At 43.1% G+C, this 19,441-nt stretch overlaps 2 protein-coding genes and 2 long non-coding RNA genes across 4 annotated transcripts; 3 read left to right on the top strand and 1 right to left on the bottom strand.

Moving 5' to 3' along the window:
- Window positions 1–3,038: 3,038 nt before the first annotated feature.
- LOC146300673 (uncharacterized) lies at window positions 3,039–6,369 on the top strand. Its single transcript, XM_084667567.1, has 3 exons — window positions 3,039–3,498; window positions 4,194–6,294; window positions 6,347–6,369. Exons 1-3 carry the CDS (start codon window positions 3,205–3,207, stop codon window positions 6,367–6,369), a joined length of 2,418 nt encoding a protein of 805 aa, XP_084523693.1. The 5' UTR covers window positions 3,039–3,204.
- A 37-nt stretch (window positions 6,370–6,406) lies between these two features.
- Window positions 6,407–7,498, top strand: LOC146300672 (uncharacterized). Its single transcript, XR_014729449.1, has 4 exons — window positions 6,407–6,498; window positions 6,709–6,775; window positions 6,868–6,904; window positions 7,024–7,498. It is a non-coding gene; the product is annotated as an uncharacterized LOC146300672 (long non-coding RNA).
- Window positions 7,499–9,567: 2,069 nt separating this feature from the next.
- On the top strand, window positions 9,568–11,357 carry LOC146300671 (uncharacterized). The gene has a single exon (XM_084667383.1). The coding sequence runs from the start codon at window positions 9,568–9,570 to the stop codon at window positions 10,615–10,617; it is 1,050 nt and encodes a 349-aa protein (XP_084523509.1). The 3' UTR covers window positions 10,618–11,357.
- A 5,682-nt stretch (window positions 11,358–17,039) lies between these two features.
- On the bottom strand, window positions 17,040–19,069 carry LOC146300670 (uncharacterized). Its single transcript, XR_014766463.1, has 4 exons — window positions 18,834–19,069; window positions 18,440–18,561; window positions 17,700–18,317; window positions 17,040–17,413 (listed from the first exon to the last, which is right to left on the bottom strand). It is a non-coding gene; the product is annotated as an uncharacterized LOC146300670 (long non-coding RNA).
- Between the last annotated feature and the right edge of the window lie 372 nt (window positions 19,070–19,441).

Genomic DNA, 19,441 nt, shown 5'->3' with positions numbered 1-19,441 from the left:
CAAAAAAAAAAAAAAACACTCGACTTTATCATGTACCAAAAATACAATGCACTCCTTTCCCTGCAGAGAAGTGTTGAGCACATTTATCTTTTCAAAGATATCAGACAAATAGGCTAACCTTGTCACCCAGTTCATGTCCTCCATGTGTTTCACCAACGGAGAGTTGTTTTAGGCGAGAAATAGGAGGACTTCCTCACGCAAGTCACACAGGCGGGTGAGGACCTTGCCCCGGGACAAGAGGCGATGAGAAATGCGCACCCGAACCTAAGACCTAGTCAAGGTTTTGATGTGAGGTGAAATCGTAACTTCACATTAATGCGAGCGTGCATGGTGCGCGAGCAACATTTTTTGCATTAATTTCAGTGCAAATTTTTTTTTTGCTTTATGTAGCCTAGCTTAATATGAACATTAAGTTGGACTCATATTCTTATATTTTCCGGAAATTACAACCCAAATGTTTACCTGAAAGATTCAGGGCTTTTGAGAAAACATATTTTTCCCACCCTTGCAGGAACCTAGATTTATGAAGTGACAGATCTTTCTTTTTTTACCTGGCTTTTTCAGTTCCTCCTGGCATCTTTTTCCCTTCTATTTTATTATTCTCTTATCAGCTTAATCTAGCTAACTCCCTCCACAACAATAAATGATGGTTTATTTATGGAGTTAGATTAGTTTCAGCTTGTCCCTGATTAACAAGCAATATTTCACCTACATGCTACCAGACGACATTGCTCGTGATCTGAAGGAGACGATGTGCGTTATTATGGCAGGTTGTTGAAGTCCACAGACACGTTAATGTGATTGGCTAAAATTGAAAGAGAGGGGATCTGATAGACTGCAGAGAATATACTTTAGAAAAAATGCATTTGTGAATCTAAGCGCGTCAGGAAAGTTCCAAAAATCCACACCAACGAATGCAGGGATTTGTAACTCGTGTTTTCCAATTTGTAACTCGTGTTCTCCGATTTGTAACTTGTGTTTGTCAGGTTGCAAACAAATGTAATGGGGGTCATTTATTTGTGAATCGTGTTACATTTGTGAATCACGAAATACATTTGTGAATCGTGTTACGTTTGTTTGAATCGTGTTAGGTTTGTTTGAATCGTGTTACGTTTGTTTGAATCGTGTTACATTTGTTTGTTTGAATTATGAAACTAATCTAACTCCATATTTATTGTCTCCATGGCAAACACTTGGTACAGGCACTTGTGTTTGAGAAAGAGAGCATGCGCGACAACTGAAAACTGCACTTTTTAATGCACGGTGTGATAATGTGCTTATTTAGATTAAAACCTAGTGTATCCCATTAGCTTACTTATCAGTCACACAGTAACTTAACAAATTTAACACATATCCTTTCATTCGGTGTGTTAAAAAAACAAAGAGAAAGCAGCCGATTTTATAAGCGGGCAGAGCGGCCCACTGTGAATTCTCCCGATGGCCTGAAAACTATTAATAAACAAGCAATATTTTGGGGGGTGCTATCGGGGTGCTTTGGTCTTTCTTGGGGGTGCTGAAGCACCTGCTAGCCCCTCCCTAGCGCTGCCCGTTTCGCCGATGCTGTGGGGCTTACCCGCCTTTGCAATAGGCCTACGTAATGCAACGAGATATGATGCCTCAGTTAGGGTTAGCCTCTTTGCAGACCACACATTGTGGCTTTTGAACATCGTATGGCCCTATCCAAGAAAATCCCAACTTTATATATACCTAGTCATATTTTCTGCGCTTTCTGCTGGGTTCAGACATTTTCTATCGGCAAAGTTGCTGTCACCGCTAGCTAAAGATGTTTTGTGTCAAGTATACTTCACATGCTGTCCAGACTGAGAAAATGATTAAATGACATTAAAATATGTATATTCCATATATCTACCAAATTATAATTTTCCAGAAAGCATATTTTTTTCAATAATAAAAAATATATATACTTGCCGCCTCCCCTGAAACTCTTTGGCGCGCCTCCCCTAAAACTATTTGGCGCCCCCCAGGGGAGGCGCGCCCCACACTTTGAAAACCCCTGTTGTAGGCTATTTAAGTTGATTTTCTATCAATGTTGAACAGATTGAATGGATGAGAATAAAAAAATGAGAATATAGGTGGTAAATTATCGTTTTCCTGTTGGGTCAGTGTTACAGGAACGTCTGGTTATCACCAAGTCACGCTAAGCCTGACAGTTAGTCTGACCCTGACCAAACTAGTTTCGCAGCCTAAGTTGCCATAGTAACCAAGTTCGAACTACTTTGAGCTAGCTTTTTGGAACCGAATGAACTAGAAATGAGTCCGACAAACTGACATAAATCTGGCTTATTCGGTAAACTCGCTTTATGGAACAGATCCGTTGGGAGGGCTGAATATTGTTTGTCAATGCAATAACATTAAACACACATTGTATTTGGTCTGCTGATCTTTATTACATTGACGTGATGGAGACTGCTTACACATTTCAAGGACTATTGACAATGTGATTACAACACATAAATTATGTGTGTGTGAACTGTATTTAAGACAGGACATTGAGGACCTGATCAGTTCCCAAACTGTCTCTATCTCCACCCAAACGATTTGTGTATTGCCTGAGGTGTTCCAACTGTTTGTCACTTGGTCGAAATTGGTTTAGGGGAACCACAACTCTTTGTAGCCAGTCAAAGGCAAGTGCAGCCGCCCCCTGGTCAGCCACCCTCTGGAACTGGCTGCTCCAAATATACCTTGGATACCAGTGTGATGTTGCAACTCTTGTGTCAGACAACCTTGCACAAAAATTTGATATGGTGACATGCAGGGCTGGACTGGCCATCGGGCGTACCGGGCAATGCCCGGTGGGCCGGCAGGCATTTTGGGCCGGGCCGGGTCCATAAAAAAAAAATAATAATAAATAAATAAATAAATAAAATATAATTATTACAATTTTTTTTTTTTTTTTTTATGGACCCGGCCTGGCCCGGCCCGGCCCGGCCAAGTCACACAGCCGAGGCCGAGGGCCGAGGTCCCCCATGGCACATAGGTGTGTGCAGGCCAGGCAGGCTGTCAACTTCACCTGAAAGTTTAAAAAAAATACTTTGTCCCTGGCGGTCTCAGGCAATTACTCATTATGATTAGTTCTATGCTGGGCCTGGCCCAATCACATACACAGCAGAGGGCCGAGGTCCCGCCCTTGGGTCTCGGCTGTCAATCAGTCACGTCACGTCACTTATTGACACTGACAGAAAAATGGAGAAAAAACGGAAAGGAGGCGCGGAGAAAGTCCGAGATAAAAATAGAAAAGCCCTAGAGGCAAACTCTGCAACATGTGCTAAAATATCGGACATGTTTGCCGCGACAGCTGGCCCGGCTTCATTAGCACCTGCGACGGTGGAAATTGCGGCGGCGGAGGCTGAGGAGGATGTCGGTGATGATGGGGACGGAGAGGTGACTGAATGGCGGCCGAGGCCAAGCGCAGAGATGGGTGGCGCTGGCGGCGGCCCGGCCCCGGGGCCGAGCTCAGCCTCAGACGAAGTGGCGGCGGTAAGAAGTTGAAATTTAAGTTTGTGTTGATAAAGAAATATTTGTTAAGCTAGATTCCTAAACTTTAACACAGTATGTAGTTTCCTAACAGTTAGCTCCTGCGTTATAACAACATGTTGTACAGAGTAATCTAGACTGAGCCCGGTCAAAGTGGCTATTTTAGCTAACACAACAGTTAGCCCACTAAACATTTGCTAGCTTTTCTTTGGGGAGTTAAATAGCTCTGTTGACTGTGTATTGAAAGAGCATCACTTTGCTATTGCTATTTGAACAACATTAATGTGAGGAAGCTGTCAGTGTTTAATTGCTTTATTAATTTATTAGGCTTTATGGGTAAACAGCTTTTTTGGGACATGAAAACATAGATAAAACTTGTTTGTGAGCCAGCTTAATAAACAAAATTTAGACAAACATGTATTCCCTGGAGAAAACATGTGTTCTAATATTTCTTTTGTGTGTGTGTGTGTGTGTGCGCTATGAGTAGACTTTGTGTCCAATTTACAGTGTTATTTTAGCTTGCTTGCTATTATGTTATAGTTTGCAGGTGTTATAGCTTACAGTTATTATTTATTATCATGTAATAGTGAAATATTGCTATTTCTAATTGCTAATAATGATTATTCATTAGTAGGTAACCAGAGAAATAACACTAGTGAAATTAATGCTCCTGTCTCTCTCTCTTTCTCTATGTTTAGTCAAGTCAGACTGTTGGAGTAGGAGTGGAGGAGTCACAGGAAGATCAGGCAGTTGTAGACTATTTTAGCCGCCCTCATTCCACAAAAAGGCAGGAATTCTTTAAGTTTCACCCACAGCAGAATGCCACAAACCCTGTCATCCAGAGGCTCTTCACAAGAACGGACGACATGGCATGGAAATGGCTGACTTATAGTGATGAACGTAATGCTTTATTTTGTTTTCTTTGCCTTGCTTTTAGCAAGCCCAATGACCCAAGTTCTTTCATTGGAGGCATGACAGACTGGAGGCATGTGCACCAAAGAATAGAGGAGCATGAGAGAGGCATGGCACATAGACAGTGTGCTGAGGCATATGTATTAAACTGCTCCAGAGCAAGTGTTGATCACCTCCTTGAGGGAAGACAGCTGAAAGGACACCGTGAGCAGGTGAAGAAGAGACGTCAGGTGTTGGAACGTGTGGTGGAGGTTGTGAGAGTCTTAGGGAAGAGAGGCTTAAGCTACAGGCAGGAGCACAATGAAGCTGCGTACACCTTGGACATCAACAGTCTCGACCATGGCAATTTCCTAGAACTTATTATATTGTTGGGGAAATATGATGTGTGTTTAAAGGAGCACCTCAGCAGTGTAATTGAGAAAAGCAAGCAGATCCATGCTTCAGGCACACAAGGCAGAGGCTCTCTCATTACCCTCCTGTCCAAAACAACTGTGGATGCAGTAATCGATGCTATCAAGCATTTAATTCAAGAGAGCATCTCAGCAGACATCAAAAAAGCCGGAATGTATTCTGTGCAGCTCGACACAACACAAGATGTTACAGGGAGAGAGCAGTGTTCTGTGATTTTGAGGTTTGTGACGGATGCAGTCCATGAAAGGCTGGTTGCAGTCGTACAATGCAGCACAACTACAGGACAGTCGTTCGTGACGCTGTTAACAGAAGTCCTTGAGAGTCTGCAATTGGACATAGGCCTGTGCATTGGAAACGCCACAGATGGAGCCTCTAATATGCAGGGTCAATACAGAGGTTTCTCTGCATTAATGGCATCCAAAAACCCCACCCATCAGCATGTGTGGTGCTATGCACATGTCTTGAACCTTGTATTGTCCGATACCACCCATAGCGTCATTGAAAGTGGATCACTATTTGACCTGCTGAACGACATTGCCGTATTCATCAGGGACTCATACACAAGAGTGAGTGTGTGGGAGACCGAGAGCCAGGACAAGAGGCACAAACGCATCTCAACAATTGGAGAGACGAGATGGTGGGCTAAACATCATGCCCTGAGGAAAGTTTTTGGAAACTTTGGCAGACCTGATGGCGGCCTTTTTGTTGAAGTGGTGTCCACACTTTCTGCCATAATGAAGCTGAAGTCACTTGCATCAAATGCAAGAAACAAAGCCAGAGGATACAGAGACGGCTTACTTCGATACGAAACTGTGCTCACAGCTCTGTTATTCCTCCGGGTATTTGAGTTCACCTCACCACTGTCAAAATACCTACAGACCGGAGGAATGGACATCCTCTCTGCACATAGGATGGTCACCACAACACACGATTCACTTACAAAGATAGCAAGAGATTTCCCGGCCGTCAAAGATGCAGCTGACTGTTTTGTCCATTGGGCAAATGAAAAGCTAGAGGAGCAGGATGATCTAGATTTGGAAGTGGAGGCAGCACTACCTCAGAAAAGGCTAAAGAAGAAGAAAGTCTTGCCAGGAGAGATGGCCCAGGATGAAAGCCTCAGTGATTCAGAGAAGGCCTATGAGGTCAATGTTCACGACCAGATCCTGGATACAGCTGTTGAGGCCATGCACCACAGATTCCTCACTCATGGCACTCTGTATGCAGATTTATCCCTCCTACATCCCAAAAACTTCCCCCTCATCCAGACCAGTGGCGGTGCACTCCCTGTATCTGCACTTCAAGAACTCAGCAAGTGTCTAGTTGTGTATGACAGCAGGGCAACTGTTACAGATCTACAGATTGAACTCAGAAACTTGGCACAGCAATGGGACAGGCTGGTACAATCACAATTGGATAACTACGCAACTAAAGCAGTTGAAGAGGAATCAGATGGCCAAGAAGAGATGGAAATAATAAGCAAAACTGTTATATATATCAGACTGTTGTCTAGCTCTATTTATTTTTTTAGTCATCAGTCCTGTCCTGCTATAATGCAATTGGTTTGTATCACTCACTTTTTGTGTCTGTCAAACTCTTTTTTTTAAGGCTGCCCTGTCCCCCAGGGGTGTTCCAGGGATGTGCATTTCATTGGTGTGGACTTCACAGGCATTCTTCAAATTTGTAAGTTTACAATACTGTTGTTTTGTGTTCTTGCTGGCATCCACCTGGATGGTCATAAAGCCTACTACTTTTACAGAGTGACTGTAATGAATGCAACTATCCATTATTGTATTACTTTAAAGACACCAATACTATCAATGTAAATTTTTTGAAACATTCAAATTTTCACTGTTCTCTTGACCCACCTGACCTCTCTTTCTCTCCCCTTAGGTAATTTTTGGAGTGAAGGATTGCCTTCCCCTGATGTGGAGTTCACGTGTGTTCTTTTTGTTTCATTGTGAGTTTACTAAATAGCTCTTATTTTGATTATAGAAGAGACAGTATCAGATGAATCTATCATATCTGACTGCTCCTTTCTGTCTCCCTCAGAGCACCAAGGTCCATGCAGCCTTTTGTCTCAGCATATGTAAGTACAAAATGAGCTATTATCTCTCTGTTCACCTAAAGATTATTTAAACTATACCTTAACTGATCTCTCTCTCTCTCTCTCTCTCTCTCTCTCTCTCTCTCTCTCTCATACTTTAGGGTGCCACTTTTACTTACTGTGTTATAATTTGGTGTGTTCTAGTTAGTGTAAATAAGATAATACATATATTGTGTATACTTCCTGTTGTTGTTGTTCTCTGTTCTTGCATTTTTTGCTGACTGTGAGACGGTTCAAACTGTACATATTATAAGCATTAGTCATTTCAGAGGAGATTTGACCTAGCTGCAAAACCTCCATTGTGCCCAAATACAAATGCAGAACCCTCTCTTCTTCAAAGTCCTGTAATCTGCCTTGTTTTTTTGAGTGTAAACATTTTGTAAGCGTCTAATCACGAGGATCTAATAGTTTTTTTAATCTCCACTCCTGTTTTTACATGTGGCCATTGAAAGAACAAAAGGTTATTTTGGGCTATTATATAAAAGATTAAAATTATGATCGTACCTAATTGTTTAATTTCTATTTTTATAAACAATGTACACGTTTGTATAAACAGTATTTTCATTAAACACTGAAAAGACATCTCTAGCAATGTTTCTTTGACAACCACTTTCACTTCAAGATGGGTATTGTGGCATTGTAGCCATCTCTCCAAAGATGAAAGTCTCTGTAAGTATAGTGAAAGAGTGTATGCATTTTTCAACATGGTTACTCTCATCCATGTAGGCTACTGCGCTTTATTTTAATTGTTGAAACAGCACAATATGCGCATATATCCTCTGGTATGTTGTGTGCCTCCGCATATCGTATAAATAATCTTGGTGGGCTGCCATGGCCAAAAATGCCAGGGCTGATTTCTTGTCCCAGTCCAGCCCTGGTGACATGTATCTGGCAGTCCTCAGGTCACATTTTATACGAGGCAGGTAAACAAAGTGAAGAGCCCAAAGATGCCTCTCGTTGTTGGCAATAATGATTCCTTCATTTTCTATATAGATATGTAAACAAGGAGTGGTAGACATCCGTTTCAAGTCTTATTGTCAGGTACACAGAACACCACAAAGTCACCAGGCACTGACATTTTTGTGACAAGACAATGCAAAGCAACCTGGCATAACATAATAAGTACTTAGATTACATCTATGATAAGCTAAAACAATAAATATAGGAGACATAGATAAATTATAAATAAATATAAATATACAAAATAGTATACAATATATTAGACCTCTAATACAGATAATGACCTATACTGCCGTGCAAAGGCAAAAGACCGTAACTTCAATTCTGTCGAAAATGATTATTTTTTTCATTTTCGGAACAGGTAAGGTCTGCTTTATCATGTGGCCAAATATCTTAAATGAACTCGTCTGTTTTTCAGAGAAAATAAGGTTGTTGTCTTCACCGTAACTTCCAAAAGCCTGCTTTGGCTTTAGAAATCCAATGCAGAATGACGTAACATTAGTTACGGTTCTTTGCCTTTGTTTTGCTGCACTCAATAACGTTCAAATGGAGTTACGGTTTCAATTGAACGAATACGTAACCTAGCAACAATAAACACATCTAGCATTAGCCTAGCCTACTCGCTGGCATTCAACACCAAACGTACCAAACATGAGTCGTTTGTAAGTATCTTACCCTGGCAGTTAAATAAAAAACACTCTTGTCTTATGAGTCTTGTGACAGGTATCCATGTGTATGTTACATTGGCTTATAAAATACAGAGTTTATATCGTGATAAGCAACTAAGTGAGCGAAGAAACGGAAGTTACTGTATTTTGCCTTGGCATGACCACTTACAATAGACTATAGTATACTACTGTAACAATCAAAAGTTAAACGGTGAGAAATATTCATAACTTTTTAAATTTGGTACAGAACAGTCAGGCTTGACACCATAGGCGTTTTCCTCACTTCCTTTACTGGTTGTGGAAAAGATACGAACCAGACTCTTCCCGGGGAAGAATTCCTTTATTCTTGTTGTGGAAAGAACGAACCAGACCTTACAGAGACGTCTGTATTGAAAGATCAGTGCACTGCCCATCAAAGTAACGATGGGAAAGAAAAGTAGTAAACAGGTTGGACCTGTTGAGGGTCCTATAGTGGATCAGATGAGGAAGAGATATGGTGAAGAGAGTCTGGACTGTTTGCATGTCTGGCCAGAAAAGTTTGGTTTTCCTGTAAACGGATCCTTTAGTACGAACCAGCTGAGTCAATTAAGAAAGAAATTGATGGAACAAGAAAGTGATTTAAGAGGAAAAAAGAAAGTGAATATGAAAGATTTAGAAATGGTTGAAAAACACAAGAAATGTTTTGAGTTGTGGAACAAAGAGTCTGACCGTAGGGAGAGATCCAGACTTCAGAAGGTATTAAAAAGTGAACCAGAAAAATGTCAGGATGAAGAGATAGGGAAATGTCCACCATACATGCCGGCGCACACGCACTCGCACATGTCTTCTGCTTTGTACCCACAGTTGAGTGCCATGAGGCTGCGCTCGGACCTGGATTTCCTGCCCTCCTGCCCTCCTTCAGCTCCACGACCAGACCACACACAAAACCAACGACAACCCCCACCGCTGAGAGAGGCCCTTTTTCAGCCACAGAAAGAGGAACTCTCTTCTCCAACTAACCACACCCGATCGGGCCAGATGTATGGACAGGGGAAGTCAACTTCTGTCCAGGCAGCCGACTCCACCAGGCCTGTCAACCGCCGCGCAGAAAACACACCACTGCCTCCGGACTCAGACGATGAACTAAGTGCCTCTCCAGTACAGAACTACCCCATGGTGGAAGTCGCGGGACATGACGGCCCCACCATGGTTTTTCGCCCGTGGACTGTGTCAGACGTTAGGGAAGCTAGTTCACACCTCCCAGAAGTTACTACTTCGGGAGAAGCCTTTGCTGAGGCATTGATTGTGTTCTGTAGGGAGTTCAGACCCACTTTAACTGAACTCAGGCGCCTGTTAGGGACTAAAATGAAGGCAACAGACTTTGCAAAGATCTCCAACATCCTTGTGGGTGATGACATCAGGTGTGCTCACATTGAATATGGACATGCGGACAATGCACAGTATGCGAGAAAAGTCACTGACATCGCTACTGTCATAAAGACAGCTTTTCCAACTCGACTGAACATGTCAGCAATAGCAGCATGTAAACAGAGACCTGATGAAGGTACAGACGACTACCTGCACCGCCTCACTGAAGTTTTCACCACCCACAGCGGCATCGCTCGACCCAACAACACCGACCAGATGACACCCTGGGACACCCTCTGTTCTGCTTTTCTGAATGGACTGTTGCCAGAGATCGCTGCTGCCGTCAAACTCTCCTGTGTCTGTTATGAGGAAGCCCGCTTGGACGAACTACGCCGACACAGCCGACATAACCAAGCTCAGCTGATGGCCAAGAAACAACAGAGGACCATCAAAGCTGAGAAGGAACTTCATCAAGCCACACTGACTCTTCTTCAGACCGCATCCCAGCAACATGGAGGCAAAGGCGGCTTCAACAAGAAGGGCAGGAAGGGAGAACAAGGGCGCGGTAAAGGAGATAACAAGGGTCGGCATTTTCACAAAGACCCTGATGCCTGTTTCAAGTGTGGGGAAAAAGGACACTGGGCAAGGGACTGTCCTAATAAGAAGGGGGAGAAGAATGAGTTCTCCCACCAGAAGAACGGCTTTCATTCATCTGATTGACTAAGAGGGCAGGAGACGGGAGCTGAGCGCAGACCACTGGCCTCAACGCAGCATGAAAAAGGTACCTCGCACACGCGTGCACATTGCAAGGAAGAATTGCTTGCTACACATTCCATTTGCGATAACGATTTGCTTGCTTGCTGCAATGAAGAAATGCTTGCTGATAATGCTGAGAGACAGCTAGTATCCAGATGTATTTCAATTTTATCAGAAAAATTTGAACCCCAACCCACTTACCTGTCTTATTCATCTGAAGCATACAAGAGTTTTCCCCAGTTTACCATGATGATAGCAGGACGCTCTATTACATTTTTTGTAGATTCAGGTGCTACAAATTCAGTCATTAAAAGTACAGAGTTCCCCAGTTCGCCCAAGCTTAGTGGTCGTTTTGTTTATTCAATGGGCGCCTCAGGTCAGGTTGTTAAAGAAAATCTTACTGTACCCTTAACCTGCAACATTCCAAACGGAGACCCCTTGAAGCATTCTTTTTTGTTATCAAATCTATGCCCTATTAATCTGATGGGTAGGGATTTGATGTGTCGTTTGGGTATTTGTTTGTTGTCTACACCAGAGGGCATCAAGGTTACTGAATTATCAGAGGTTTTTTGTACTATGGCATTCTCAAGTCAGACAGATCTATTGTATGCCTATCAGTGGAAAGTAACAGACCCTCCAAAGAGCGGGAGACTGTTAGAGATAGCCAGGTCACTTGTCTCCTCTGTTCATGTTGATTTTATGATGCCGGATGATTTGCATTGTACTTCTCATATCAGTATTGGTGCAGATACAGTTTATGAAACCGGCTGGTTTCAGGCTGTAAAAACAGAGAGTTTGCAGATTGTTAATTTGTATTATGCGGATTTTTGTTGTGTTGCTGAAGTGTTGTTGAAACAAGATCAATGGAGTTTCTTTGATGTTTGTGATTCTACTTCTCATGTGTCTTTGGCTAAGAGTTCCGACATGCGTTGGCAAGAATTGGGCCCGTTTCTGGCTGAATGCTTGAAGGTCTCTAACTGGGTCAGTACAACAGACCCCAACGTTTCTTATTCACTTACTATGAATTGTTTCAAGAAGTCTTTCCTTGCTGATGTGCCTGTGGTCCGTCACGTACAAATAGTAAAGGAGTCTGTTCACTTGCCTGTTCTGACAATGACACAGTCTGATTTATCACCTGACCCAGCACTTGATTCAGTTCCTAAAACCTTGTGGGCCACTGGCAAGTATGATGTTGGTTTGATCAAGAACTGTGAGCCAGTGGTTATCACTCCAAAGTCTGATTTCCGGCCCTGTCGAAAACAATACCCACTTAAACCTGAAGCTCTTGCCGGGATCAGACCTGTTTTTGAGTCTCTGCTCAATGCTGGAGTTATTGTGCCTTGTGAGTCATCTCCTATCAGATCCCCTTTATTTCCTGTTAAAAAAAATTGTGACGTGGGCCTTCCTGTTGAGTGGCGCTTTGTTCAGGACTTGCAAGCTGTCAATGCTGCCGTGCAGCCACGTGCTCCACACGTGCCTAATCCTTACACCATTCTATCACAAGTCCCACCCACAGCAAGATTCTTTTCTGTTGTTGACTTGGCCAATGCCTTTTTCAGTGTTCCTGTTCATAAGGACAGCCAGTATTGGTTTGCATTCAACTTTGACGGCAAGGCTTACACTTTCACCAGGTTATGTCAGGGCTACTGTGAAAGTCCTACAATCTACAACGAGGCCATAAAAACCAGCCTTGAGACACTTGAACTTTCTCCAGGAACAGTTTTACTGACCTACGTCGATGACCTCATGACCTGCTCGCCAACTGCTGACCAGTGCAGAAAAGACACCATCACCTTGCTTAAACATTTGGCCTCAGAAGGCCACAAAGCCAGTTTGTCAAAATTGCAGTTTGTTAAAGAGTCTGTAACATTTTTGGGACATGTGATCACAGCTGAGGGCAAATCTCTCTCTCCCAAGAGAATAGCAGCAATTCAAAACATCCCAAAGCCAATTACAAAAAAAGCAAGTCATGTCATTTCTTGGAATTTGTTCTTACTGTCGACAGTTCATTCAAAATTATGCAATCCTAGAGGCCCCACTCAGTGCACTGATTCATGGCCAGAGCCTCTCCTCAAATGACAAAGTTACATGGACACCGGAAGCGTATGACAGTTTTTGTGAACTGAAACTAACCCTACAGTCTTCACCCACTCTAGGTCTTCCAGATCCAACTAGGCCTTTCATTCAAGCTGTGGATGATAAAAATGGGTGCATGACTTCTGTTCTCCTGCAGGAGCATGGGGGCGGGCAACGTCCGGTTGCTTACTTCTCTGCTAAACTTGACTCAGTTGCAGCTGGACTTCCTCTTTGTCTGAGAGCTGTGGCTGCTGCAGAGAAAGCAGTCATGGCATCAAGAGACATAGTCGGGTATTCACCTCTAACCCTTCTTGTCCCACATGCTGTTTCATTAATTTTGCTCGAACAAAAAACTTCTCATCTGTCCGCCGCTAGGTGGTTACGTTACAATGTCTCATTGTTGAATATGCCTAACATCACCATCAAGCGTTGTAATGTTCTTAACCCTGCTACCCTTTTACCCACAATTGAGGATGGTGAACCCCATGACTGTGTGCTTACCCTCCAGGAGGCCTGCACTCCCAGACCTGATCTCCAGGAAACACCATTAGTCAACCCCGACTTCATTTTGTTTGTGGATGGGTCTGCCTCTCGCGACCCCTCTACGAGTGTTAACAAAGTTGGATATGCTGTTTGTTCTGCACATGACACTCTTGTTTCAGGCTCTCTTCCCAGCCACCTCTCAGCGCAGACAGCTGAGTTGATAGCCCTAACTGAGGCCTGTCATCAGGCTGCAGGTAAATCTGTTACCATCTATACCGATTCCCGGTATGCCTTTGGTGTCGTTCACGATTTTGGTGCCCTATGGAAACACAGAAAGTTCCTCACCTCCTCGGGTAAACCCATCTCTCACCACACTAAAGTCGCTGCCCTGTTGGATGCAATCCTCCTTCCATCTAAAATTGCTGTGTGTAAATGTCAAGCCCACACCCATTCATGTGACCCTGTGTCTTTAGGGAACGACAGAGCTGACAAAGCTGCTAAGGCGGCTGCTCAAGCTTCAACTACTTCCTTCCTCTCTTCTGAACAAGCCTTGAACTCTGAGGTTCCCTCTTCTGAGGTTCCCTCTTCTCTCGCAGCTCTTCAGTCATTCGCCACCCCCCAGGAGAAAGCCCTGTGGAAGTCATCTGCCTGCACCCTAACAGAAGGAGTGTGGCGCAGTGAGTGTGGAAAACCCTGCCTTCCCAAACATTTCTTTCCCCATTTTGCAAAATTGACACATGGGCGGGACCATGCGTCAAAAGCGGAGATGATAAGTATGCTAACACAACAGTGGTTCACAAAGGGATTTACAGCATATGCACAGAGATTTTGTCAGTCATGTATGATATGTGCAAACCACAATGTAGGACGAGGCATACCCACTACACAGGCCGCACATCCACCCCCATCACAGCCATTTGAACACCTCATGATGGATTTTATTGAGTTAACACCATCTGAGGGAAAAGTGTACTGTTTGGTTATGGTAGACTTGTGGTCAAAATGGATTGAAGCTTTCCCTGCAAAACATGCCATCAGCCATGTTGTTACAAAAGCACTACTAACTGAGATTGTTCCTAGATGGGGTATACCAGCAAAAGTCAGTAGCGACAATGGTGCACATTTTGTCAACTCTGCTCTCGATCAGGTCGGAGAATATCTAGGTATCGACATGAGGCGTCATTGTGCATACCATCCGGCCAGTGGGGGAGCAGTCGAGCGGGAGAATGGGACCTTAAAGATGAAACTGGCCAAATGCTGCGAGGACACTGGTCTCTCATGGACCAAAGCACTGCCCATTGCACTGACCTACATGAGAATGAGAAAGAGAACCAGAACAAATCTCAGTCCGTTTGAGATCCTTTTTGGGCGACCTCCTACACTTGGGGTGAATGCAGAGAGAAGGCCTTTACCTTCTACCTCCCTCTGTGAGGATGCAATGTTACAGTATTGTAAAAACTTGTCGGTTGTGCTCTCTCAGATTTCTACACAGGTAAAAGACTAAAAGCTTTCAGAACTACAGACGTACTGTACGTGGGGGGGAGTTTAGGGACAACCATGAAATTCACATTGTATTTTCCCCGGTTAGGATGGCTGACTCTGGCTGATGATGGTTAAGGCCATTGACAGATCTGTTAACACCCAGTTCCTCAATCTTGTGGCTACAGACCGCAACCCCACTCTCGCTCCTCTGCCAACTGACCTTTGGAGGCCCTGGGCAAGTCCATCTGATTTTGATTTTGGTTCTGATTCCAACTCTGATGATGCCTCGGTCATAGTCTAATTGGTTTTTGATCATGATTGTGTCACATTCTGATTTGTTGGAACGTTTGCCTCTTGGTGCTTGGACATTTTACCCTTCTGAATTACGATATTTGCATTTTGGCCCGTATGATAATGTTGATATTACATTACATACTGTATCCTCTGATGACACTTACATTTATTTGTCTCCTGATAGCTCTGATTTTCCCTTGTCTCTGTGAAGGAATGATAACATACTGCTAATCGATGCTGCTATACAAATCGATACCTCATATATGTATGTACACCCATTTGTCACGTAATGCTTACTACTAAAACATGTACCCAATTATAATCAATTGAATTAACAGAGAACTAATGAGATCATGCAACAGGATGCATTTCTGTGCAAGTGAGGCCTGGCTGAGATTGGAATGTGTGCGGCAAGGTGTGTGCGTCAAAGTAACACTGGAGTGTGCAAACACGTCAAGGTCAGACAGGAGGAGAGTTTGGGCCGCTCAGAGACTGGTGCGAGTACAATAGGGCTTCTCAGCTATGGGGAGTAAAAGTGTCAACTTGGGAGATAAGGTGATGCTGGGACTGTAACTCTTCTTCGTTGAAGGACGGCTTAGACCAGCTGGTCTGAGCACCTTTGGATATTCTGTTTAAGGCCCCCTTTCCATGGAAACCCTGCCCCACCCTTCCCCATACATCATCGACCCTATCCCTCCTGCATACCTTTGGAGACCCTGCCTCACCCCCCTCTCCTGGAGACACGACCCCCCCCCCTCTTTCCTGGAGGCGCAGCTCCCATCTCCCTGTACGCCATCAGGACCTTGGGGCGATCTACTCCCTTCCCTGGAGCCCACCCCCTTCCCTGAGATTACCTCAGACCTGTGGGTCTTCTCCGCCCCCTCCCCCTCCAACATCACAAAATCTGTGGACTGCCCACCCTGTGCCACCGTGAACGCCCTGGACATTTAATTGGACTATCACATCCCCACCCTATGGTCTTCTGGCCAATCACCCATCAAAGGCACTCCCTCTCTGGGGGGTACAAGACCTGTCTCCCGAGGACAGGGAGACAGAACTTGGACTGGGCAGAACTCTCTCTGATCTCTGTCACGACCACTTTCTCAACGAAGGCCTTCGTTTGTTCTATTCTGAGACTCTGTTTCTGTGAGGCTACGATTGCATCATCTGATTCATTGTATTGGATTACGAACATCCTGGTGTGTTGTTTTCATTGTGTATCTTGTGATTGCATCATTACTTATATTAAACTACAAGTAACCTGGTCCGATGTTTAACCTTGTATTATTCTCCACTACCCAGCGACACATATTCCTTAACATCTCCTACTCTCATCAGTTTATCTCAACCAACTTTTATTTGGAATATGATTATAATAGGTGACTGTCCTTTTATTTCCATTTTTGTTGGACACCTCTGTGTCTTCTCTGCCCTTCCGGGTAGATGGTAAAAAATTGTTCTGTATATTTTTCTGCTTGCTCAAAAACTCAGAGACGTCTATGTCTCGCAAAAACAGCTTTTGCTTATTCTACTGGTTAATGATGAAGTGTTTTCAACTGTAACAAGGGTAACACATTTGATGTATTCCATGTAGTTGTATTTTCTTTGTTTTATATAATTTTTATGTTGATCAAGGGTTTGATCAAAAGGGGGGAATTGTAATAGAAAATTACTATTCTTTAAGATGTCTACACTATTCTTTGGCCTAGAACAATTATTGCTGAGGTTTTAACTTCTGTAAAAATGGCATAACCTTTTAGCCTTAGACAGTATTGCTTAAGTTTCCGTTTGCTGACAAACGTCTAACAATTTGACTGTTTGACCCTGGTTGTTTTGCCCATACTCCAGGGGTGTTTTTGCTGACAAGTTCTGCTTCTGTTGTCTCAAGCTCTGTTTTTTTTATATTGAGCATCTGTATCCAGTTCTTCAACCTATTTCCCTTTTTAACTTTCTGTTATTGAAGAATTCCTCTTTTGATAGACATGAACTATTGAACTAATGATGTAACTGTCTGGAATTACTGTATAAAAAAGTGTTCAGATCATGACACCTTTAGAGAGCCCTTCTACTCCAGACATCATTTATGATACTGTTTTGGAATTGCTCCTCCTTGATTCAAGAATAAACAGATAAAGACAAATTCTTCTGACTTCAGACATTCAATCATAGAAAATTCCACCACAAGACATCGCCCCATAGTCTTTCAATGCGTTGATTATGAGTGCTCCCTCGGGGTGATCCTAGGATGACATCCATGAAGAGACAAATGGCATTGTTTTCCCTCCATAGTCACATCTGACTCTGGATGGGACAACAGACTGCTTCCGAAAACAGGTCCATTACAATGTCACTTCTGTTGTTGCTAGAAGCCTTCAGGAAAACCACCAGTCGGCTGAACCCATCGATTCCTCCATGGATTACAATCCTCCACCAAAGAGAGGAAGGAAGGGAAAACAAAAGATTTCACTCGCACATCTTATTTTATAAATAACCAACAAAAATATGAATGGCTTTAATGCAGCTAAAATGATTTGTATACATTTCTGGCAACAGGTTGGGCGTTTAACAGAAAGAAAAGTCCAACCTCTATTCCATTCATGTGAAGTTGAAAATCTTATTTTAAATTCAAAACTCATAAAATAATCAGCTTGTCATTGGCTAGGGACACAGTTAGGGCAAATTAACGAATCACAGTAAAACAAGCCACCTACTTTAAGAGCTTGTGGTTGCGATCAAGATGCCACAGCGAATTTGACCCTGCCACTCGATATGTTCTCCTCCGAAGCCTGTGGGACATACTCTGAATAGCAGCACCTTCAGATCAAGTGCATCATCTGGTCTGTGTAGCGACCTCTAAAAGATAAAATTGTACTGTCTATGGAAGACAATGGATACATATTAGGACTTAAATACATTTTTTACATTCATCCCTAGTAGTAACTCTAAATAAAACAATGTGTTTAAGGAACAGTGACAAGATAGCTATGTGGTGCAAGCGCATGACAGTTTTTTTCTCCAAAGATATGGGATATGAAAGAGTTCTATCAAAGTATATCAATTTCTTGATGAAATGTACAGAAAGGGTAACTCTGCAGTGTTTCATGTGCTTTGTAAATAAACAAAAGAATTGTGTAGGGCTCAGTGAAAAAGGGGTCACATTATTCAGATCTCTCCTGAACTAGTCCTTCAATTGACACATATCTTAACCGTCGGTTCACTGTTCTTCTTGAGACACCCACGATCTCCGCAATCTGTTTAGCAGAGAGGTTAAAGGACAACAACATCTGCAACTGCTCTTGGGCGATTTGGTAAACCGGCCTTCCTCCAGTCTGTCCTCCCATTCGAGGTACGGTGAAACCAGAAGCAATTGCAGTTCAAGAGAAAAATGTTAGAGGCAGCGTGTTTTGAATCTTGCTTCTTCAGATTAAACATAATCTAACGAGTACATTACCAGGTTGTTGATCGTTGCCTTCCCGAACTAACTCGCTAATGAGCAAAAGCATCTCATCCACCACTCCAGATTGAAGCAGTTGCCCTCTGCTCCAGCGAACGCTTGTCGCCATTATCTCTAACCTGTTAGCATGACAAAATATATTAGTGGTAGGCTAACTACAACAAAACTTGTTAAACAACTCTTTGAGATTGCTGGGTTCAGTAACATAATAATCGCATTCAGTAACACAATATTCAAAGCCTTAAGGTCTAGTTTAGCAGCGTTAATTTGATCTTCCTCATTATTAAAGAGTTAGCACTACAAGTGTGTTGACAAAGTCAGGAAGACAGGACTAGCCAAACAGCTACACAAAACAAGTAACTTGGCTTAACGTTGCTAATTGATAGCTTACCTGGTTTGAACAGTCTGTATGGAATCCTGGTCATCTGAAGATAAAAGTCGAGTACGTGGTCGTCATTTTCTGAGATTTGCCTCCACCAGATTCGAAATCACAAACAACGTGTTTGTCTTCTTCGTTGGTTCTTTGAATGGCGGTTAGCAAACAATGTATAGGTGCATCATCGCCACCTACTGGACTGGAGTATTGTACCGGATAAACCACAAGTGGCTCTCCCCCACACAAACGGACTGTCCCAAATACTAAATGATAGCTACGTAAGAGCCTACATGGTCCCATTAGGACTACGTACAGCCGTGCGCAGACACTACGTAAAAAGGGGGGTCCGAACGTGTACAGACGTCAAAAATTGACCTGTGTACACAAACGAGATTTCAGACGTTTTGGCACAGTTGGCGTTCGATATGTTTCAGTTTCAGCGACTACACTGCCTATTTCTCGTCACATTTTAATTCAGATGCTGATTTAGAAGTACCGTTTAGCTGAAATATGAAAAGTAAAACATTACCCTTGTGAGGTTTGTCCGCCTCGCTTGACATCTTGCAATGACTTCTGGGGTATCAGAAGCGTTCTCGCTGATCAAGTCACCATCCGATGCATCC

The sequence above is a fragment of the Hypomesus nipponensis genome, chromosome 2 (genome assembly GCF_054491055.1).
Source record: "Hypomesus nipponensis isolate SF chromosome 2, ASM5449105v1, whole genome shotgun sequence".
Classification (NCBI taxonomy): Eukaryota; Metazoa; Chordata; class Actinopteri; order Osmeriformes; family Osmeridae; genus Hypomesus; species Hypomesus nipponensis.
The sequence above is the reverse complement of the archived record's forward strand: the minus strand, read 5'-3'. Positions and strand labels throughout refer to the sequence as shown.